The 23,555-nt window shown below is 44.2% G+C and overlaps 2 protein-coding genes across 2 annotated transcripts in view; one reads left to right on the top strand and one right to left on the bottom strand.

Moving 5' to 3' along the window:
- Positions 1-23,555, bottom strand: part of BRF1 (BRF1 general transcription factor IIIB subunit) — a gene marked incomplete at its 3' end in the record, with an annotated part of 127,133 nt that overhangs the window by 67,646 nt on the left and 35,932 nt on the right. Inside the window, exons 4-9 of the mRNA XM_082000668.1 lie at positions 15,523-15,672; positions 13,825-13,918; positions 3,772-3,898; positions 2,529-2,568; positions 2,347-2,439; positions 1,377-1,649 (exon numbers count right to left, since the gene is read on the bottom strand). Of these exons, the coding sequence (XP_081856794.1) occupies positions 1,377-1,649; positions 2,347-2,439; positions 2,529-2,568; positions 3,772-3,898; positions 13,825-13,918; positions 15,523-15,672 (777 nt within the window). The remainder of the gene's footprint in view (positions 1-1,376; positions 1,650-2,346; positions 2,440-2,528; positions 2,569-3,771; positions 3,899-13,824; positions 13,919-15,522; positions 15,673-23,555) is intronic.
- On the top strand, positions 18,729-22,041 carry BTBD6 (BTB domain containing 6). The gene is made up of 4 exons (XM_082000696.1): positions 18,729-19,753; positions 19,977-20,067; positions 20,339-20,457; positions 20,693-22,041. Exons 1-4 carry the CDS (start codon positions 19,386-19,388, stop codon positions 21,723-21,725), a joined length of 1,611 nt encoding a protein of 536 aa, XP_081856822.1. The 5' UTR covers positions 18,729-19,385; the 3' UTR covers positions 21,726-22,041.

The following is a 23,555-nucleotide window of genomic DNA, read 5'->3' as shown; positions in this document are numbered from 1 at the left end:
CTCTCCCGCCCACCTGCCTGAAGCCCGACCCAGAGGAACATACCTGGCTATAGCAGCTTAGTTTCATCTTTAGACTCACTTAGTCCTCAGCCTGTCCATTAAAATGGTCAATAGTAATGCCAGCTGAGAAATGTCTATCACTGGGAACTCATTTTTACAGGTCATTGGCTAGCCAGACAACAACAGCTTCTAGCCATTACTGACCTCTCTTCGACATGAACTGCTGATTTCCAGGAGAAAGACGAGCCACGAGCCATCCATTTTCTTAATCGTAATTAAAACAAAATCAAAACCACTCAACTGTTTCTGTATGATTTTGTTTGTACAAAATATAAACATGCAATCATCCTGCTACATTTCTGGGATGCAAACACTAACATAATAAGAATCTGAATACATTCAGTCCATCTATTCAGGCAGGGCGTACCTTGTTACAAGCAGGTGCTGTTGAACAGAAATCAGCATCAGAACAGACTGGATAACAAAATGTTCTGCTGCGTCCGTCCCCAAGTAAGCTGACAACCTAGATTCGGACAGGTGTGTCTTATGATGGAAAAATTAACCACGATAAAGAAAAGAGTAAAATGCCCTTTAGATGTGTCCCGTTCTCAGTGTCGTTAAAAAAATGCCATCTCCATAAAGCTCAAGCACACATAAGATAAGGCAAACAAACCTGCCTGGACAACTGACTGTTTGCCATACTGTCTGCCTTAATGGGTCTGGCAAAACTGGCTTGCTTAGTTGATGAGTCCTGCTCCTGCTGTACAATACAGAGCTATATGTTACAGACAGATCTGGGGGTTTTAAGAAAAATGGAGCAAAGCCACCAAAACACAAAATGAAGAAAAACACACACAAGCAGTTATTTCCTCTTACAAATACAGTAAATATTTGCCATTTGCAATGATTTTCAATCAGAGAGACAGACTACATCATGTTTGACTCCAGTAAAATGTCTCCTGAGAAAGTCTGCCTTGATCTAAAATTCTCATACTTGGGTTTAATTCCCAGTCATATTTACAGGAATCTGCTTCCTCCAATTTCCTAATTGAGACTGCGTGGCTTGAAATATGCCCATCAGCTATCATATGACTGCAAATCTACTTGACTAAGAGATACACATTCTCAGGCTTCAGAAAATAATTAGGCACTCCAGATTTTCCTGCAGCTTCCTGAGGAGCAGATGCCAACGACCAACGTCAACCACCAAGACCACTGGTCCCGTACAGCCTCACAGCTCCTGCACCTCTATGTTACAGTGATTCACAGAACTGCTACCACAGTAGCCATCAAGATACATGGAAATTACACAACAAACCCACAACGGGCTGCATGTGTCCAATTTCCACTTTAAGCTGAACTTACGTGCTACTCACCAGGCTCTCGGTCCTTAGTGGATATGCACTCTTTTATGGACTCTGTTATGCCAAGACTAGCCGCAGTGGGGAGCGGGCCGAGCAAGGATTCCAGCGCGGGCGGTCTTACAGAGGCTTCCTTTCCATTTTTGCATTCCCCGTCTTCATTTTTTTTTACTCTATCATGAAATTCATTATAAAAGTCCTTGTTTAAATGATTAGCAGCTGCTTCCAGTTCCTCATCTTCTGCCTCCTCCTCTCCAAGTATGCTAGAGGTATTATCTTCTATAGAATCTGTAAGGGAAAAAAAACCCAACAGATCATTGCATACCATCTGTTACAGAAACTAAATGAATAGGGAGGCACTCACTTAAAGGATAAACATCTTTAGTGAAAATATGTAAAAGAAATACATAATATTTTAGTACAATATATGATTACATGGAGTTTCCAGATGCTCTTCAAATTCATTACTTTAGTTATTAAAATGTATTTTTGTGAATACAGTCATCATTTAAAATACAAGTATTGTATTATTAAATCATGGCAGGTAAAAGGGCTTTGCGAGAGAAGCCGACTACCTCCTGGTATAATTACAAATAAAAAATACCCAGTTCAACCTGCACAAAGCCCTTCTATATCAATTAGTCAGCTGGGGGATTCAGTGATAGAAGGGTCTAGACACTGGTCCACTGCACTTTTAGTGATGAAAAGGAACATTCTCAGGTGCCAGTGCCAAGCTATACTGCATCAGGAAAGAAAAACAACTCAAATCATTAATGAACTGTCATTGTAATGAACGATGTAGTTGTTCTGAAGACTGATATTTGAACCAACTAATTGGCAGAGAGAATCCCAATGCAACAGAGATCTTGTACTATGCCATCATATATATGACCACATTTATCACAATAAAGTTCATACATTTAAAACTGCCTGCAGGATCTGAACCTGTTACTATTTAAGTAGTCACAAGACTTTATAGACTTACCATCTTTAGTGAAATTTGCAAATACACCTTTTGCTTTCGGTCTACTGTTTTCTAATTCAATCTCTATTTCATCTTGATAGCTCGATATTTCACCTGTGGTGTTGAAATAAAAATAAAACTCAGCAATCATTGATGTAATTTTGAACAAATGAGTAATATGTTACACTAAATACAACTTATACCTTCAAAATCTTCCAGCTTTTTTGATAACGCCTTCTCGAGCTGAAATGAAAATAAACAAAATAAATGTGAAATTACTAAAAAAAACCCCAACTTTGTACTGTTTGTGAACTGTACATAAAAACACAGAATCATAGGGTATTTTAAAAGCAATAACCAGGTTTTGAATCCCAACTCAAATTACTTTATAGTGTCTGACAGATAAGACGGACAAGTTTCAAAATACTTGACCAATTTCAAACGTTATCTCACCCATCTCTATACTTCAAAAGGAACCTTCACTCTGGCAAGCTGCAAATAAAAGGCCCCATTCTTCAGCAGTCAGACTTTATGACTGTGCTTGTAGATGTGAGCAAGCGCAAGGACAGCGCTGAAATTGCAGTGCCCAGGCTGGACATAGCACACAGGCGATGGCAGAGTGAAGAACTGACTTACAGCACCTGGCAGGTTCTTGAGAATATCAGACACACACCTACAGACCCTTAAATGATAGCTTATTTAGGACAGTAAAAACAAAAACCCTGAAAAACTAATAATGTAAGATCTGGCTCTGACAGTAGTAAAATCTTCTCCTCTGGTGTCAGCTTTAGTTCATGCTTTGTAAAGAAATTAAGCCACACAAGAACTGATCTCTGTGTACAGCAGTTGCTGTACCACACAAAAACCCAGCAGCATCATTAAAGTAACTGGGTTATTGTAACTTTTTCTTAAAACGTATGAAAACATGTAATGGTACTTCTCCTGACCACAGGTATCACCTTAAAAAAAGTGCACGGTTTCTGAGCCAATTACAAAGCTTACACCTTTGCAACCCTGACCCTTGCTAACCAGGGTGAGAGTGCATGCAGCATATAGAGGAGAAGTGCAGACATCAGGACAGCTGCTCAAGACCTCCATGCCACAAGCTCAGCTTAAATTGTCACATGAGAGCCTCCAGTTTTGTAAGGAGAAAAAGATGTGATGCTTTGGTAAAAGGTCAAGGCACTAGAAGGGAAACACACGCAGCAGCAAAGCAAGCATAAAGGAGATACCAGTGTTTAGGGCAACTGCATCAGCTTGCAAATGGGGGAGCATCGGGGCAGAGTGTGCTGAGCCCTCATCTGCAACCCAGTGGTCACGGACAAAGCACCAAGCCCCGATACCCAAGGCTGGTCAGTTAGGGTTTAGTATTAACTGATTCAAAAAGGAAAATACAGAGGGAGGAGAGAGGCGAGAAGTGCAGAGAGCATCCAATTCAGAATTCACCTGCTGTATCTTCAATTTTTTTTGACCAGCTGTAAATGAAGGAGGATCACATTCTTCTTCCAAGTCAATCTTCATAAACTCATCTATGGTTAGCTGACTTGTTGGTGTATCTTCAAACTCTGTCAACCTACCAAAGCATACAGTATATTACCACAACATCTTTAAGAACTTCTTTAAAAGTAACAAAATTTGTCAAACTGCTAAGTTACAGAATAAACATGTCATCCTTAGAAACTCTGGCTCAAATGCAGAATAAATTAAAACTGAAGTGATACTAATTGCTTCATCTGCTGCAAAGAAAGTATCTCTTCATATCACAAGTTAGCTTTTGATTTATTAGAGTATGTAACATAGACTTTTTTTGATGAACAAAGACCTAACAGAAATACCGCAGCCACTACAGTCAATTAAGTATAGACTGACAAAACTGAGATGAGAAACGGAGCTCATTCCTCCTGTCTCATTGCTTTTGTTACCCACAACAACAACAAAACAGATTCCCAAACTAAAATATCTGCCACCATAGTTTAGGAGTACGCTCAAAAATATTCCTGATATGTTGGCGTGATTAATTTATGCACAGCAAATGTTAAAGTAACATATCTTCAGCAGACTGGAAAAGGGACAAGAAATAATCTTCCCGGGACACACAGAAGCAGCAGTAAAACAAAGGGACTGTCTGCACATTGCACAGATGGAATAGATGAATGCATGTAATTTTACAATAATATACTTTGTATTTGTTTAATGTCTGCATCTTAAAAGTTCCTACCTATGTGAGAGATGGGACTAGCTCCATGGGGAACTGCCATGAAAGCAGATGAATCTTTCAAAGGAACTGAATCTTAAATGAGACCGCGTTGTCGTAACTTCATCCACACATTTCAGCATTTTATACAGGTGGTTGAGAATGATCACATCCATTTTACAGATGGAGAAAGCGAGACAAAAGGTTAAGTACAAAGCCAGGTCAGGAAATGTCTGGCAGAATGCTTTTCTGACAGCAAGTGCCCTTTTATTAATATCAACATTTTCCATGGGAAAACGGCAATGATGGGTCTGCAGCTGCTTCACTGGAATATTCCCATCTTCCAGAGGAAGCAAAGCTGACACCACCTTCCATCTGCAAAGCTAGGAAACTAAAAACAGTGATTCAGTACTCCCAGCACAGGACCCTTCAGCATTTTTCCCCCCCAAAACAGAGTCACAGCTTTCTCTTCTACCGCTGATTGCAACAAAACTCCTTCCAAAGGAGGAATTTTCTCCACGACAGAAATTCCGTTTCCAACCAAGCCCAGGGCCAAGGCCACGAGCACCTCACCCTGCTCTCTCCCTACATCCTATGAGTACCTGTATTTCTTTTTTTTACAAACTGAGGAGGAAGACAAGACAGCCCATACAAAGGCACGTAACTTCAGGACACTTTGCCTGGAGGCACCCTGCCCCCAGAGCACGTTCCACAAGCCGCACGCCGTGAAACGCACAGGGCACCTCTACAGAACACCGACGGCAAGCGGCACGCGGAGCCCACGCGTGGCTGTGTCAGCCAGAGTCAGTGCTGCTGAGGAGAAGAAAGCCTCTGAAACCTAGTCTCACTTTTGGAGCACAGGCATCTCCACGAAGCCCCAAATTAGCCATGTATTTGAGAATGACTGACAGCGCAAAACTTTCCCTCAGAGTACCAGAGACCAGCTCCCTCCTCCTCCCTTTCAGATCAAATTGGAACGGAGAGGAGGATGCTGTCGACAGCAGCAGCACCCCGCTTTTAATTAACAGACTAGAAACCTTTAACGGGCTTCCAGCGCATTATCCACCTTCCAGAAGGGAGCCTCATCTATATGGGTAGAGGAAAAACCTGGCTAGGGCGTTGTTATTATTACTTTAATTCATGATTAATTTCATGCCAAATCCATGTATCATTTTAGGAGCATGGATCTTCCCAGCCACCATCATTAAACTACAGCCATCCACCTCTCCATCTATGAATCATGCGCTCACAGGTAGTCCCACTTCAGCAAGACTTCTCCTCCCAACCAGCCTCGCCTAGTTAAAATATTATTTTCCTCCCACTGTAAAAAGCCAACATGCTCTTTGGCAAAGACGCCCGGTTTGTTTACCCCACACTTGCTCCAAGTTTGAGATGAGCGGCCAGACCCAGAGCCCAGCCAAAACGGCAACACCCCCAGGCGTGCAGCGCAACACGGAAAACTCCGGTGGCAAAACCAGTCGCTCACGAAGCTCATGAAGGCTGGGGAGGAGACGACCATGCTTGAACTTCAGCACCTCACCCCATGCACATCTCCCTGCAGCTGAGGGGTCAGGTGAGCCCTGAGGCCCTGTCTGTCCCCCTCCTTGTCCACCACGTTGTGTGACTCACCTCACGTACCGGCACCCGTCAGACATTAGCCCATGGGTGAGCCAACGTGCCGACAGCTGGCAAGAGCTTCACCTCAAGCTCCCCCAGATTCAGCCCTGAGCTAAAATGGCAGCACAGGTCTCTCCTAAAACCTCCAGTGCGTCTGCGCTAGGACGGGGCAGAGCTCCGTCATGTTTGCTGGTGGTGCTACCAAGGAGCTCAAACCCACAGCACATGTGGCCACCAGCATCCAGTCCTGCCTCTTCCTCAGTCCTGATCCAAGCCAAACGGGGCGAGGGCTGCCCACCCGGCGGTGAGGGCTGCCCACCCGGCGGTGAGGGCTGCCCACCCGGCGGTGAGGGCCGCAGTGTGACGCCGTAGGTACAGGCTGGTGGCAAGCCCACATTTAGAGCAGCACGTTACTCCTTCAGTTTTCGCCGGTCTTAACCACAAGGCTGTAGCCTTCCTCCTGAAATGAAGAACCATCCCTGATGGTCAGGATCACAGCTTGAGCATCATCTCTGTGGGAGAGCGAGCTGTTCACTCAACATTTTCTCCTTCAACTTGATATAAATAAATACCTGCACTTGCCAACCACTTGCCTGCCTCAACATTTTACATTGGCTGATATCCTGTCTACATATTTTTAAACATTTATTTAATTTTATCCAGTGTTTGGCCACATGCCACCAAGGCAACAAACTGATGCAAGCAGCAGTCTACACCGCATGAAACAAGGTAACATCAGTTTGGCAGCTAAGAAAAACCAACACAACCTTAATTATAAGAACAATAATTTCAGGGGAGAGGGAGTGCCCTGATGAAAAAAAAAAAATAGCTACAGGCTATTTTTCAAGTCCCACATGAAAATGATACCCAAGTTCATTTTGCACTTTTGTTAATCTAAAAAAAAAAAATCTAATAAGAGTTGCCATTTCGAGTTATGCATAGAAGGAGGAAAATAAACACATATACAAATTAAGATATTATTTCCTTGGCACAAATTCAAAAGGGCTCTAAAAATTGAAATTTGGCAGACAAGTAGTTCTTCTATTTATAGTCGAAGCAGAGGCAACCACTACAGCTCAGGCTAAGCTTCAACTTCCAGTAGAAACCCTTACAGTTTCTCACAGCAAACTCTTTCAAGCAAATTCCTTTGGGAGAAAAGTTTTTCCAGAGCTTGGTGTCATCTGCCCCTAACTCCAACCTTTTTTTTCCAAGAAAAATTGCCACAGCTTTTGTTTCATCCATTTAGGGACAAAACCACACCTCATCCTCTGATAAAGCACTTTTGTGCACAAAACAGTAAACTGATTCTGTTCACACATAATTTAGCTCCCAATAAGGGAAAATGGGTCGGTCATTTTGAAGTTAAGAGCAATTTTTTTTTTTTTCCACTTTGTTTTGTTTCAGGGATACCATCCAGTGAAGACTTATGAATCCAGTCTACAGACAAGGAAAAAAAAGACGCCTGTGTGCAGCTAGCTGCTTGGTTTTAATGTTTAACTGAAATTCTGCAGCAGCGGGGTGCGACAAAGCACGTAAAAGAACAAGGTCTTCTGGAGTCCAACTCACAAATGCTTCAGGGATCCAAGTTCAAAGTCCAAGAGGGACTTCTAAGCAGGGACCATTTAGGAAAAGCCACAGTGTCCTCCTATGGATACACAATCAGCATCTAGTCCTATAAAGCGGGCAGCATAAAGCAGAGGTATCTTGTGCCGGACCTCTATACAGAAGGGTAAGCAAATTATAACTTCAGAGACAATTGTTTTAAAGAATGAATGTGAAATTTAGCCCAAGCAGTCAGCTTTTACGTTACCTGTTGTGACAGGTCTTTTTAAAGTACTTAAAATATATTATTAATGGATTAAAAAAAACTAATCTGAATATTGGCATATAGTTAGCAGAAATAAATTTTAAAAATTTTACTGCAAGATAAGCTGCTGGTGGTAATTAAATTCCCCTGATTCTTCCCAAATTAACAATATAATTAAAACCCTAGGTAATAACTTACATGGTATCTACATAATCTTAACTGTCATATCAATTACAAATATTCTAGTAATATATCAGCTGATTTGACAACTCCAACATTTGCAAACTCTGGAAAAGTAAGGGATTTACTTTTGTATCTTAGTGAAGTACCAAAATATTGCCGTATATCCCCACTGTTTTAACTCAACGTTCATCAGTGCTGCCTACCACTGTGCACTCACTCATAGGAGAGACGTTCAGAACTCGCAGTGATGTGGCAAACCATCACTATTTTTCATGCTACAAATTTAACAGTCTATTGCATCATCCTTCTCTCCCCATTTTTTTCCAAGCCATACATTGTTTATGCATGAACTGTTTATGGAAGTATGTAAACACACACCCTAAAAGTGATATTGAACACAGAACATGTATCAGAAAGTTATTAAATGCTTCCTACATGACATAAAAAAATTTTCAGTATCCACCAGTATAAACAGAAGTGTAATCTCCTTATATGCAATCATGGTACGTATATATAATTTTACATGTACTTGCAGCAATATTGAAAAGGTATTTTTAAAGCCTATATGAATGAGTATCGCATTACTAAAGGTAAGCACAAAATCAGAGGTGACTCAGTTACTGTGTTTTGCGACTTGCAACTCATCACCCGAGCTGTGCTAAATTAGTCTGTCTGTGTTGCCGGACCCATGCAACTGTAAAGAGAAATATTTTCACTTAAACAAATTCCACGGTGTACTACATCAATACATTTCACCTCTTTTTGCAATGGACTAAGAGCATACACACACAGTCAGTTACTGCAAATTAATTGGTGACTGATAATTTACGGTGCTCATTTGCTGGCAACTCTGTCGTTTTTCTTGGTATTAAGGAATGGGTATCTTGAAAGATTTATTGTGCTAAATAAAAGCACCCTTTAGAATTAGTTGCTTTTACTTGCTCACGTCAAAACAGAGATTTAAAATTATCACAAATTCATTAGCATAAATTTTAAAGCTCTGATTCTGCAAACGCACACACGGTTAACTCGGGCTAACGCTTGTGCACAGGGGTAGCCCACCAAGAATCCCACCAACAGAGGTCCCTGGCCATCCCAGAAGCCTGCCAGTCTAAACAACCTCAAATGTTTGGTTCCTGTTTTTTTTCCCCCGATTCAAGTGTTCACATCATGCTAACAAAACAAAATGCTTTAACATTCCTTAAAATTTAGTTTCATTAGCACGGTTCCTCCACTGTGGTCTGTCAAAAACACTCTGTGATCTCCTGGAAAAGGAAAATAGCGCGCTGCTTAATTTCTTAACAGCCGCTCAGATGAGGAGTCAAACACAGAGAAAACTGTTTACAAGATCTAAACCCAAGTTAGTGCTAATAAGTTAATTATTGTTTCAAAAGTAACAGACACCAAACAATTTTCAAATGACATTTTTAAAATAAGTATGAAATACTAAAATATATTAGGATCTAATTAATGTGTTAGCTTACTAGCTGTATAGAAGCTGGATTTATAAAAAGGAACATGGCCTGTGAAATTGGATTCCTCAAAAATAAAACCTTTTTTCATTAAAACAGACAATCCAACTTACAAAGGTATGCAATACCAACCTGCATGGATCAAATTGTATTTTACTTGCCATACTTGAAAGAGTTCTAGAAATCATGTATAAGTCACTTGAAATTATTTAACTGGAGAAATAAAATATTTCTCAATTACTTTCTTAGCTTATCACAACAGCAGCCAGCGAAGGAGCTCCACGGCTGCTGAGCTGAGATCAGAGCGGACACCACCACAAGCTCCCTTACATGAAGTCATTTTCCCAATTTTCTGAAAACTTCTCCCCACACCACACTTCAACCACGAGCACTTACACAACTCTGACGTACTGAGCATCCTCTACCCATTCTCCGTGCTCAAACACCTTGGGTAAACAGCTCCCACTTAATTTATCAGTTACATTTCACAGGACTTCTGCACAGCTTTACTTGGATCACGGCCGAACACAGACTTCTTCACGCCTTTCCCTTCAGTCCTGGCCTTGATATGGCTTTGGTATTTTGGAAAATGTAACCTCGCAGCCACCTCGCAGCTATGCGCGACCCCGTTGGCCTTCTCTTCCCGTCCTGACTCTGGATTCATGCATCGACTTGCTCCTCGCTTTGCCTGCTCTCACGGGCATCTACCCGGCTTGAGCCTGCACTGGGAGCTTGGACATGAAGTCTACATGAGCTATATATTGCAGAAATGAAAATAAGAAAAGCTGCAGGCAATACATTTATCTCTATGCATGAATCTCTGATTTTTCCAGAAAATGACCAATGCAGACGTTGAAAGGGCTGTAGCTGGGTCCCCAGGATACGAGCAAAGGACCCCCTTTATAAAAGTCCCTGCAGCATCTCCAACTGGTAAATGGAGTTCCTTCGTAACAAGTCTTGTCTTCCTTTCTCCAAAATGCTATTTTGTTGTGAGAAAAAACATGCACCTCAAAAACGAGTCCTTTAAACCCATTCTGGCCTTTCATTCCAATTCCTTCTAAATGAAGTTTTACTTCTTCTAAAGGTCATCATAAATGGGTTTTTCAACAGATAGTACTTTATGGAACTGAGAAGAAATATTTTTTATGTAAAAAGCAGCTCAATTTAAAGATAAAGAGAGTAAGCCAAAGAAGTTAAATGCAAGTGTTAACAAAGATAAGCTGATTTTTTATTTATTTCTATTGAAGAATTGCCTAAGATCTTCAAACAGGCATAAGGGCCACACAGTATTAGATAATCCACAATGGACAAATATCACAAAAATTATTCTCACTGCCGATAAGACAGAATTTAATATGCAGAGAAAGTATGCAATAGGTGAATAAACAGATGAAGGGGCAGAGTATGTAAAGGTTAAAAAGGCAGCAGTGAAGACAGGTGCATTGAACATAGGCATAAATGTGAGGATTAAACTAAAATTGGGTTTATGAAAAGTTAATTTCTGCTATCTCCACAGATGATTACACAGAAAATAACAATTTGACTAATTAGTTAATATTTGTATAGTACTTTGAGTATATAAAGTGATATATAAGTTAATATCATTTCAATTAGACTGGAAATGAGATAGAATATCAATGCATTTATTAATATTTAATACGTTCATTTTCAACAACAGCAACAAGCTTTACATTTTAATTGTGTGCTTCAAAACATAGAGCTAGAAGGCCCTGTGAAGTAACTACAAAGTTTCCTTACAAAGATCCTACCAAAACCCCATGCATACTAAAACCAAAACACACTGTTTTTTAACCAAACAGATGGTTAAATTAAGAACTCTTGATTCAAAGACAAGGATCTGCGGGCCATGCTTTGCCACTTTTTTCCTTTCAAAACAGATTGCCTCTCTGATCAGGTCATTCATTTTTATGACCTGAAGGTACGTCACATTTTTGTGGACCTCCTCCTAAGAGCTACTCCCCCAACACATAGCAGTGAAAGAGACGCTTAGACTACGGGCACGTCGGGCGTGATGCTCTCCAGCTGATGGACAACGGGGTGAACTAATCCCCTTTTACATAGTTGCATCAGCTGCATTGCATAGGATTAGAAATAGTGCCCTTCTTAGAGAAGGGCTGCCACCCCTTGCTGAGGGTCTTCCTGAAACAGGAAGCCAAGCAGAGCTTTCTTAAAAAGCATCGCTCCCGCATCCTCAGCCAAGCCACTGATCAACCCAGACTGCTGGGCAGCCTCTGCAAGGCCGGGGAAAGAAGGGACCTTGTGTCGGTGCCGCCCCTTCCCTTGCAGACTTCTGCCACGGAAACCCATCACCACCAAAAGCAAATTCAGCTTTCAATGGTCTGTGCTTCCCCAAGAGCTACATAGCCAACTGGGAGCTAAATCAAACCACACAGCAGAACCTGCAGGCTGGAAGTTTCAGCATTAGCTGGACTCCTGTTTGTTTTCACTTCAAGAGCTGTTGGGGCAAAGCCATCAGCAGTGTGCGTAGCGTCTAACGCCATCCGTTAGGGAGAGTTCAGCCAGCTACGCCCAACACCTTCACAACGCACAAAGCAGCGGTAGCTCTTTACAAACCAAAGTAACTACAGCAATAATTAACAGGAAAAAAACCTGTACATCAAACTGAGAAGCAAAGAAATTTTTAAGAATGTGAAACAAGTGCTTATTAATTTAGACAACTTCTACTTGATGGCATTCTTAGAGGAATTCTTGAAAGAGGAAAAAAACTGGAGTGCAGAAAGGGTTATTCAAAGATATTTTTCTATTTGCCTTCGTTAAATACTATATAACGTGCTCTTATTTGAAAAACATCAATCAAATTTATATATTCATGATAAATACAGTTGTAATTATAGCTGCCTGAAAATAATTCAGCTGTCACGTTTACCCTGTCAAAGTAAATAACGCTGTCATTTCAGTTGATGTATGTGACTTGAGTAAACACTTCAAAGCATGAATTTTGAAGTAAGATTTCTTCGCTTGAAACAATTGCTCCAATTAATTTACCTTCCAACTCTAATTTATTATGCTTATTTTCTTAGTAAGATAAACTCTTTAGCTATTTAACCAAAGCATCATGAAGTAGATTGTGGGTTCATAAATCATTAATCATACAAAATGCACATTAAAACACACGATCTGTTGACCAGAGGAAAAAAAAGTGGCATTTGCACTGTTCCATCCTTACAGTTGTAGTACCTTGAAGCACTGCAAACACCTTGAATTTATCCCTATACCACCCATGCGTGGCAGGGAAACACTATCATTCTTGTTCCACAAATTAAGACCTGGGGCAAAAAACGTTTTTCACAATTAAGAAGTGAATATTATTAACAAGTATTAGACTTGGCTGGATGTGCTTACACTGGTCTCAGCAAGGTGGAGAGAAAGAGAGACACTAGGGGAACTTTCTAAACACAGACCTTGGTGGAACAAACTTCAGAATATCTCGGTGGTACAAAAATTTCTTACTGGTGGCAACAGAAAGCATGGTATTTCACAGTTAGGTCATTTTTTACTGAACTTATGGGGAAAGGAAACATTACAACTTTTCAAAACTAAAGTGAGGGAAACTGGATGACTGCTTACTTCATCAAAATGTGGAAAATATTACTAAATTTTTAAAAGAAAAACATGCCAAAGGTAATTGGGAAATTCCCATTTTCAGGCTCACATTCTACTGATAATTCCACTTCTGACACCTTCAGTTAACTTCCCATTTGACTCACTGCGCTGTCTTCTATTTATTAGCAGTGCAACACTATTGAAAATGAACATTTTAGCAAAGTATTTTGAAAAGTTCTGCTCAATAACAGCTAAAGGACAAGACTTCTCAGCACTATATGCTGGATTAATGAAATAAAAAAAAAAAAATCCCACAGTACGCCCTCGGCTTTGAGAATCCATCAATTATTTCTTCTGAGGACATGACAACACTGTTAACACTTCTGACCCAACATTTTTTTGCCTTCAACTCTTCACCTGTTAAATGGGCACAGTGCTCCTTACCATCTTTGCTAAGCATTTGAGGCCTTACATAAGAGTGACTTACTTAAAAGTGAGCAGCTAAAACATGTTGTACTTATTTTATTCTTGGTACTTCTGCAAAGGAAAAGAACCTGGTTTTCTCTGATATACATTCATTTTAAACTACACTGCTTTTCAGTATGGTAAAGGAAAGATAAAAGCAATAAAACTGCACTGACCTTTTCCTTAATGTAGACTCACAAACCTTGACCACCCTGATGACCTCTTTAACAGTACGTCGGAAATCATGCATTCTTGCTGCCACTAGCAGAGCTAGAGAATAAGCAGGGAAAGTCAATGTCAAAAAGAGGAAAATTTCCTGAAGGCAGAAAACAATCAGATAACTACACTCTCTCTTTGCCCCTGCCTTCAGCTAAAGAGCTGTAAATGCTTATGCTCAGCTGCGTCCCTGAATACAGGTGATTGACTTGACTTTACAAACTTTGCTCCTTACCCAATGAAACAGCTGACTGCAAATTGCACCCTGAAAAATTCTGTGCTTTAGCATTTGGGAAACCATGGTCAGCTGCTTAAATACAGCACAAGGACATCTCATTGATCACACATTTTCAAAGTTCTCTTTTTAGCAGAATTTACTAGTCCTGAATATAAAAGGTCTCCAGTTAAGTCGTCCAGAAGTGAAACACTGAATCTGCTCAAGCTGTTATCCTTCTTCTTGTCACCACTATCTTCCAAGTGCCCAAATGCTCTCCTGCAAGACCCTCTATACAGCTAGACAACGAGTACTGGCTGTATTTACCTTAGCGCGTTGATGCAGAGCACTAGCTCCATTCTGAGGCATCGCGCCTGCTCATCGTGCAGGCTCGGTGCACAGGACAGTTTTAAGCATGCAAAACTGATTCCTTTCAGGGGAAACTAAACCTGAGCACCATTTCAGGCATCTGTTTAAAGGGCTTCAGCTCTTCATTGGAACATCAGGAGCTGAACTAACAACTGGCCCTTTACACAGCCCTACAACGTAGGGCACAGACATTTGGGCCAGGGAACCAAACTAAACCCAGTCCACAGTAAACCACAGGAACTGCGTATTGCACGGATGGGTTTATGGGACTCAGCACCACCTGCTTCAGTCTATCGATCCATGGCTGCTGAATCAAATTACTTGCTCATGTGGGTATAGTCTATGCAGTGAATCAAAGACCAGGCTGGTCTCCCATAGAAGCTATACTCCAATTTTTAGCAAAGTGCTATGAACAAAAAGAGGCTAGAAATTTCAAGAAGATTGCATAGTCTTGGGTTCCCTGAGGTTTGAGTGATATTTCTCATTCCAGCATGCACACGTAAGATCTTTCAAGTAAAATAAAGCATATAGGTGAACTCTGTGACTATACTCTTCGTTACTTTGACCTCACTGGCTGGTGCTGACTACCTTTCAACCTATCCCTCCCAAATTGGTAGGTTTTTTGTAAGCATCATCTTGGAAAAAGATGAAGAACGAGAGGAAAATAATTTCACAGAACAGGTCAAAGAGGGCATTTCTTGCATAAGACTCTGTGTAAAGACACAAATCAAAGTGCTTTCACTAATGGTGTCATTTTAGCTGACAAAAAGCCCTTTTAGCAACTAGAGCTTGCAGAGAGTGGGGGTGAGAGGAGCACCATAAAGGAGGTTAAAAAATCCAAAATGTAATATACAAAGGATCTGAGCAAGTAATGTAGGAGCAAGGGCAAAAACGAAGTTTGAGTTTCAGAAACTAGTTCGATGAAGACCTGTATAACCGGTAGGTACCTGACAGCACAAAACCCAGAGAATATAGCATCACCCAGGAAATTAGAAAGTCCTCATCCGTTCCCAACTCCCAGACTCTCCCGTCCAACCCGCTGCGGGGGAAGCGATACAGCCAGTGTCCGACATACCTGCTCCGCAGAGCCCCGAGGGCCGGCGGCCGGTGTGCATCCAGTCCCGCTTCATTCTCTGCAACAGCCTGAGCGCCGTCATGGACACCTCGTGGTTCTTATCCCCGAACTCAAGCATGTGTGCAAAACGAGGAATATATAAACATGGATCTGCAACAGAAAGCAATACAATTATTTCTAATGCTAACCTTTCATTTAGGAAACGCAGTACTTGAGCAGCAGTACTGCAGGGCTGTTGTGGTCTCAGCAAACACCACTGACTGCGCTGCTGGGCCAGATCCTCTGATCACTGAGCTTTAGAAGCACCTTTTTAGTTAAGCTGAAACAAAATCCTTTCTTGCTTTATAGAAAAAAGACCTTTAAAGTGCTGCACAAAGTTTTTCTTACATGCTTTTCAGGGTCCAAGGCTCCACATGCTGACTCGGACACGTGAGCAGTGTTACCGGTATCAGTGAAATTATGCACAAAGCTCAGCATTTGCAAAAGCTTTCTTAGAATGAGGACATGACTTAGACCCAAAGCTTTTAACATCTCCTGCAAAGTAACAAATAAGGTAACTTGCATGTCTCATCTCACACCTAACTACAAACTAAGCTTTGAAAAAAATTTGTTTGCTTAAAATGCCATGTCCCTAACAACAGTCTACTTAAATCCTTAAAGTTAGTTCCAGCGCCTTCTCAGACTCATGTTCCAACAATACCAAACACTGCTTATTACAGATACTGAGGCGTACTCTCCATCAGCATAAATTGCTGGAACCCAATTAACGTCAACAGCACTATGACAACTTACATCGGCCACGGACCTGCCTCCAGATGTACAAACCTATTTTCAAGTGTTGGTGACATCAGCTTGAAACAAACCAAAATGTGTCAGTACGGATTGTGCTTCGCCTAAACCAATTTATAATTTATCAAACAATCTTGTAAAAGCTGCACTTAACACATGTTTACTCTTACTCGAGGTATCAATTTCTCATTTCCTGCCAGCCCTTTATCACTTGACCGAAAATCCATGACGTACGGTAAATTGTTAACTATTAGTCTCAACTCAATTTCCTTAGCGGATCCCCTATGTGGGCACTTAAACTGATAGAGATGAAAATTCAGCCCGAAACACTGGAACAATCTTACAGATATACAATTAATCAGAGCAGTTTTATTTAGCACCAAGTTCTAACAATGATGCCCTGTTGCTATCCATAATTACCAAGATCCCATTTGATTACGCCTGTCAGCCCTGCAGAAGCAAATTAAATGAAAGCATTTATCAAGCAAAAACTTCCAAACACATGTCTCTCAAAACCAAATAAATCCTAGAGTGCAGTCACCTCCTAAATGCGACCCTAAAAATCAAAGATTTAGGAACGACTAACAGATCCCCATGATTCTTAAGGGCAGTTGTTCTGTATTTCCAAGTATGATGGCGTAAAACTATACAGAAATGACCAATTCCAAAATACAACAACAACAAAAGCAAAAACCCTTTCGGCGGGGATAGCCTGGGGTTCAACAGGCGTTTAAACTTTGCTCTTCGCACTACAGAAACGCGTGCGATGTTACAAAGCAACGCCCGGTTTGCTTTGCCATCCCTTCTTATCCGGAGAGGGCCCAACTTCAGCTCCTGCGGCCGAGGAGCGGGGCAGAGCGAGGCAATTCACAGCTTTCTCTCCAGAGCCGAGTTTCGGGAACATTTCCACAGTCGCATTGTAGCTGTTCAGACATTTCTGCTGGCATTCATGCCCACAGGTCATTTGACCAAACACTGCACATCCTCAATTTAAATTCTGAAGCTACCAAACAGCCAGAAAATGAATATGCAGGTCGGTTTTAAGTGACAAGCCTTAAAGAGGCCATAAATGGCTAGAACAAAATACTACTGATACATAAATTAAATGCAGGGCCTAGGTTAACATAAACACGTCCTGCATGGATGCAAACATTTTAAAAAAAATAAAGTATTTTTAAAAAGCTGTAAAACCCAAAAGCCTTGAATCCTTTCACAGGTACAAAAACAAGCGTGGAGTCAGCAAGAGTGTGCTGCTCCCCAGCGAGTCCCCTTGCCTTCGCAGAGACCCCGGGGACTGAAACCCTGGCACAGGAGCGCGTTCAAGTGGGGCAAACCCCACTGGATTCCCTGAACGGGGACTGGGGGGCCGTGCAGCAGGTAGCAGGAAAAAAATTATTCGCTTTTTTAAAAAAGGAGCATCTGTTTTTCTGAAGACTTTCCCGTCTCTCTCTATCCCACTTGTGACCTGGAACTTGGACTTTGGAAGTACCTAGATGCCACGGTCATTAACAGGCATATAGAAAAAATTCTCAGAAATTGTTTAAAAGAGTGACTTCCCGACCAAAGCAGGTAACTGGCGCGGCACGGCCGGGGAGAGGAGCCGGAGCCGTGCCCCGCTGCCAGACCACCCCCACGGGAACTGGCACCGAGAGCGCGGCCGACGGCGTCAGTCCCCGTTGAAGCGGGGACCCGGCCCGGGAGGGCCCGCACAACCGGGCACAGCGGCGTTGGGGCTGCGGAAAAAAACGGGGAAACGCTGCAGCTTCCCGGGACCTCAGCAGCCGCGTCCGTCCGTGCCCCAGCGCCCGCGGCCGCCCCCAGCACCCGCTCCCGCGCGGAGCTGCGCAGTGGCGGAGCGGGGGGGGGGGGGGCGGTGCGCGGCGCGGCGGCGCCCCCGCCCGGGCCGGCCGGGAAGGGCGGTGCGCGCCCGGGGCCGCCCGTCCCTCCCAGCTCCGCCCCACCTCGGGAGCCTCCGGGCCGGTCCCCCGTGTCCGTCCCCCCCCCCCCCGCCCTTGTTCCCACTGCAGTAAGCCGACGGGGAGGCACGGAGCGGCGGCGGGACCGCGGCGGTGCCCGCCGCTACGCACGGACACGCGCCCCCACGCCGGTGCTTGGCGCCACGCACGGACACGCGCCCCTGGGCCGGTGCTCGGCGCCGAGCGCCCCCGGGCGGGCGCGGGGGGGGCACACCGGGGCGCGCGGAAGACTGACACACGGCGGGGCGGAGGGCGGCTCCTCCCGCCGCGCCTCGGCGCTCCCCATTGGCGCGGGCAGCCGTGACGCGCGGCGCGGCGGCTGCCTATTAGGGCGGGAGGCGGAGGCAGGGCCCGGCAGAGCCGCGCAGCGCCGCATCCCGCCGCTGCTGCTAGGGCAGCGCTGAGGGCAGCGCCGCCCGCCGCGGAGGAGCCGGGGCGCCCCGCGGCCAGCAACGCCCCCGACGCGGGCGGGAGGAACGCGGAGGAGCAGCGCCGTGTGGCGGCGGCCGCCGCCGCCGTGGGGAAAGAAGGAAAGTTGGTGCGAGCAGCGGCGGCACTAGGGCCGTCCGGGAGCGGGACTGCGGAGAGCCGCCGCCTCGGCCCAGCCCAGCCGCCGCGGATGTGCCCCCGCCGGGCGGGGAAGGACGGAGCGGAGCGCGGTCGCTGGCAGCGGGGATCGGGCGGCTGGCTGCGCTTCACCGTCGCCGGGCTGCTGCGCTGGCAGGATTTGTGGATTGACTGTCGCTCCTGACCCACCACCTCGGTTGGATTTGTGGGGTTTTGCTGCTGGATTTTGGCTTTTTTTTTCTTTTTTTTCCTCTTTCCTCCGCGGACGGAACTGCCTGCCAGCCCCGCCCGGGTTCCCCACGGCAACCGTGGCGGTGCCGTGGCGGCTGGGACCCTGCTTCAAGCCAAGGTGAGCGCTGGCACTGGTCCGATACAGCATCGTCCCTTTCCCCCGGGAAAGGTGCGCCGGGCCGGTAACCAGAGAGCGCGCACACACACCCCAAAACAAAAAAAAAGCCACCCTGCATCTAGAAGCGTGCAAAATATCCAGATAGTGGGACTCGCTTTTGGGATTTGTTAGTTGTCTTGCTCATGCCACTGCCCCATGGTTGCCTCAATGGCAGGATCATGAAGTGTTTGACTTTTTTTCTTCTGCTTCCAGAGACCTTAAAGAAGTCCAAAAAGAGTGTGAGGTCAAACGGCAAGGTGCCAGGATGCTATGAGATAGTGCCCCTGTCCCTGAAGAAGAAGATGGCTGCAGAACTTTACCCTGCCAGCACCAACACCAATATTGCAAACAGTAACGCTGCCGCCGCCGCCACCGCTGCCAACAGCAAGAAGAACGCCCTGCAGCTGCAGCAGAGCGCTCAGCCGCCCCCGCCGCCCCAGCTCCAGAACCTCAACAACAACAACTTGGAGAGTGCCAACTGGCAGTCCTTCCATCCCACGCTGCGGGAGAGGTAAGGGCCAGGCCCCCGTCGGACTCTCCCCGGGCGGGCGGGAGAGGTGCCCAGCCCAGCTCTCCGCACCTGTGCCGAGGCCAGGCGTGAGGGCTGGGCTGCCCCACCAAGGCTGGGCTTGAGGGCTGGGCCGCCCTGGGACGGGATGGCGGCGGGAGGCTAGGCAGAGGGTGAGGGGCTGCCCATGGCTAACAGGGCTTCTCCCCCCTCCCCTCGCTCGCAGGAACGCGCTGATGTTCAATAACGAACTCATGGCTGACGTTCACTTCATCGTGGGCCCGCCGGGCGCATCCAAGAAAGTTCCTGCCCATAAGGTTTGTGCAGATAATTTTTGGCTTCTTAATACTGCTCTGCATATCGCCTTCCCCCCCGCCTTACAATTAGGTTCCACTTTTTTTCTAATTACAGCTCTTGTCTAATCCCAGAAGTAATTCACATACGCTGCAATTAAAGGGAACACTCTAAGGCAGTCTTCTGCCTCCACTGCAGCTTTTAACTTTCCCTGAGTGTAGCTCTTGCCGAAAGCCAGCTCGCTCAGCTATTACCGATACATATTACTGAGACTCCTCTCTCTTTATTTTCCAGTATGTTTTGGCAGTTGGTAGCTCTGTCTTCTACGCTATGTTTTATGGCGATCTCGCAGAGGTCAAATCTGAAATCCATATACCAGATGTGGAACCTGCAGCCTTTCTAATCCTATTAAAGTAAGTGACCACTACAAGTCTACTAATTACGTGGACAGAATCAAAGTAGCTTATAAAATAGACATCTTCTAATTGGCGTTGTGTAATACACACTTATTATTGTTTACTTAATGTGCTGACAAATAGTGAATGTCAGATTCACTGCCAGCAAAGATGACTATAGATCAATCTTTCATGGCCTATTTCCCCCCCCCCCCGCTAAAACTGTGGGTTTTCCCCCCCCCCCCCCATCTAGATACATGTATAGTGATGAAATAGACCTGGAAGCTGACACAGTTCTGGCTACGCTGTATGCTGCCAAGAAGTACATCGTGCCGGCCCTAGCAAAGGCTTGCGTCAATTTTCTGGAGACCAGTTTAGAAGCGAAGAACGCTTGTGTCCTGCTGTCTCAGAGCAGGCTCTTCGAGGAGCCAGAGCTGACGCAGCGCTGCTGGGAAGTGATTGATGCTCAAGCAGAAATGGCACTGAAGTCAGAGGGCTTCTGTGAGATAGATCAACAAACACTAGAGATCATTGTAACCCGGGAGGCACTCAACACCAAGGAAGTGGTAGTTTTCGAGGCTGTTCTCAACTGGGCAGAGGCTGAATGCAAAAGGCAAGGGCTGCCTGTTACGCCACGCAACAAGAGGAATGTATTAGGAAAAGCTTTGTACTTGGTGCGGATTCCGACCATGACTCTGGAAGAGTTTGCCAACGGAGCTGCCCAGTCCGACATCCTCACCCTTGAGGAAACTCACAACATATTCCTATGGTACACGGCCGCAAATAAACCCAAACTAGAGTTTCCGCTGACAAAAAGAAAAGGACTTGTACCTCAGCGATGCCATCGGTTTCAGTCGTCTGCATATCGCAGCAATCAGTGGAGGTACCGAGGGCGGTGTGACAGTATTCAGTTTGCCGTAGACAAACGGATATTTATAGCAGGACTGGGATTGTATGGGTCAAGCTGTGGCAAAGCTGAATACAGTGTCAAAATTGAACTGAAGCGCTTAGGCGTTGTCCTTGCTCAAAATCTGACAAAGTTTACCTCTGACGGCTCCAGTAACACCTTTTCTGTGTGGTTTGAACACCCTGTGCAGGTTGAGCAAGACACATTTTACAATGTAAGTGCTATTCTTGATGGTAATGAACTCAGTTACTTTGGGCAAGAGGGAATGACTGAAGTGCAGTGCGGGAAAGTGACCTTCCAGTTCCAGTGCTCCTCAGACAGTACTAACGGAACAGGAGTACAAGGAGGACAAATACCTGAGCTCATTTTCTACGCATGATGCATTTCACCTTGATTATATTCCAATACTGCAATGATGCACATTAAGGGATTTTTTTTTTTCCAGTTTTACTATGAACTCTGCAGCAGTATGGAATGTTACGCTACTTACTTATCTGCTACATCAGGCTATACAAATAAGTGAAGGAATGCTCTTGAATTTAATCTTATTTTATTTATTCATAAGCTATTTGACTTAATTATTGAGACTGCAACTAGCAGAAAAATGTTAAATTTCGCACGTACTGTGCATTTATTTTGTATATAGATAACTAACTTGCAGACTGCAGCTGACTTAAACAGAATGTTCTAAACTAGAGCAGTTTATGAATCTGTGAAATATAAAACATTTTTACTTGCCCTAAATCCTGTGTACTTGATCATTGCTGATCTTATGGCTTGTGTCTGTTAATTCCTCTACAGTACAGTTAACAGGGGTGATGATACTGTAGTCTGTCCCCTGTGTGCATTTACAAAGGGCATTAGCTATCACCACAACTACAGCGGTTCCCTTGCCAGGTAAGTCAGACTAGCCATTGGTGGCCTTTCTTTTCCTTCATGAAAAAGGGAGCTGACATGTGTGGAAGCTCAGGATTTTTGGGTGTTGCCTAAGCTGAAGATAGACAAACCATGAGTGTAAGCGAAGTTGATCAAAATCATCCTGTGGTTATATTTGAAAGCTTCTACTGCCCATTCACACACATCATCTTGCGTTAACCTCCAGCCTGCCCAGCAAACGGCAAGACTGACACACCTGTCAAACTGCACCCCACTTGGATGGCCAGAGTCAAGACCTACAGCTGAAGCTTAGTGCAGTGACAGGCTTTATCACAAATTCAGCCCAGAGCTGTAATACTGGCAGCTACTATCTAAATACACATCCCATCCTCACAGTTAGGAGCAGATATGAGAGAAATACTTGCAATAGGGTCTTTAAGTTCACTCAAAATCACTAAATAGAAATAAGCCACCTTGAATGAAAAGCTGCTGGATCTCTCCTCCACCCCTGTTTTTTCCAGAAACATAGTCCTGTCCACTATCAGCAGTCATTTTATAGACTCTACCCTTAGTTTTTCTCAGAGAGTGATAAACCTAGGTGTTTTTCCTCAAGGGCATGACAATCATAACAAATGAGCCAATTAGAAATACTTACTGTTTTTAATAAATCTCTCTTCTCATAATGACCTTGGAAAGAATATTCAACAGCAGCCTAAACCAATTTTTTTTCCATGTATAACATGGAAAAATGTTTACCTTTAATTTAGAAGGGTTTTCTGTTTGCCTTTTCCTAAGCTGCATTCATTTTCACCTTGAAAGTAAAGTAACCCGCAATACAAATTGTGCCTGTTCTCTCTTAAAAAAGTAATGAAAAGTAAGGCAGCTGAATTACTGAAAACAAGAACTCTTTACCAGACATCAAGCTACGCTAACGAAGCCAGCACACCACGATGGCCAATAGCTGTGCACTGCCACATATCTCTGGATGCTGTTGTGATGATGCTCAATACGTGAGCTGCTGGTTCGCGTGCTGCAAAGGTAGGCAGTTACGTGCCCAGCTGAGCGTGTCTGAAGGGGCGTGTGTGTCTGTGGTGGTCTTGAACACAAACGCATCTGATTCTCTCAGTACAGATTAAGGAGAGTGAGAGTGGATAAAGGCACAGGAAGAAAATTCCTGCACAGAGGTGGGTAACGGTCACAAGACCTCTCTATAAATGCACTCTTCTAACTGGAATTGGCATGAATTCCCTTGGCTTAGAAGCTACAGCCTCAACAGTAGCTTCTTTTACCCTTTTGACAGGTATCCTTCCTATCACTGTGTTACGATTTCAGT

Source organism: Phaethon aethereus, assembly GCF_964289735.1.
Source record: "Phaethon aethereus genome assembly, chromosome: 5".
In the NCBI taxonomy this organism is placed as follows: Eukaryota; Metazoa; Chordata; class Aves; order Phaethontiformes; family Phaethontidae; genus Phaethon; species Phaethon aethereus.
Note: the sequence above shows the minus strand (reverse complement) of the source record. Positions and strands in the feature narration are given on the sequence as shown.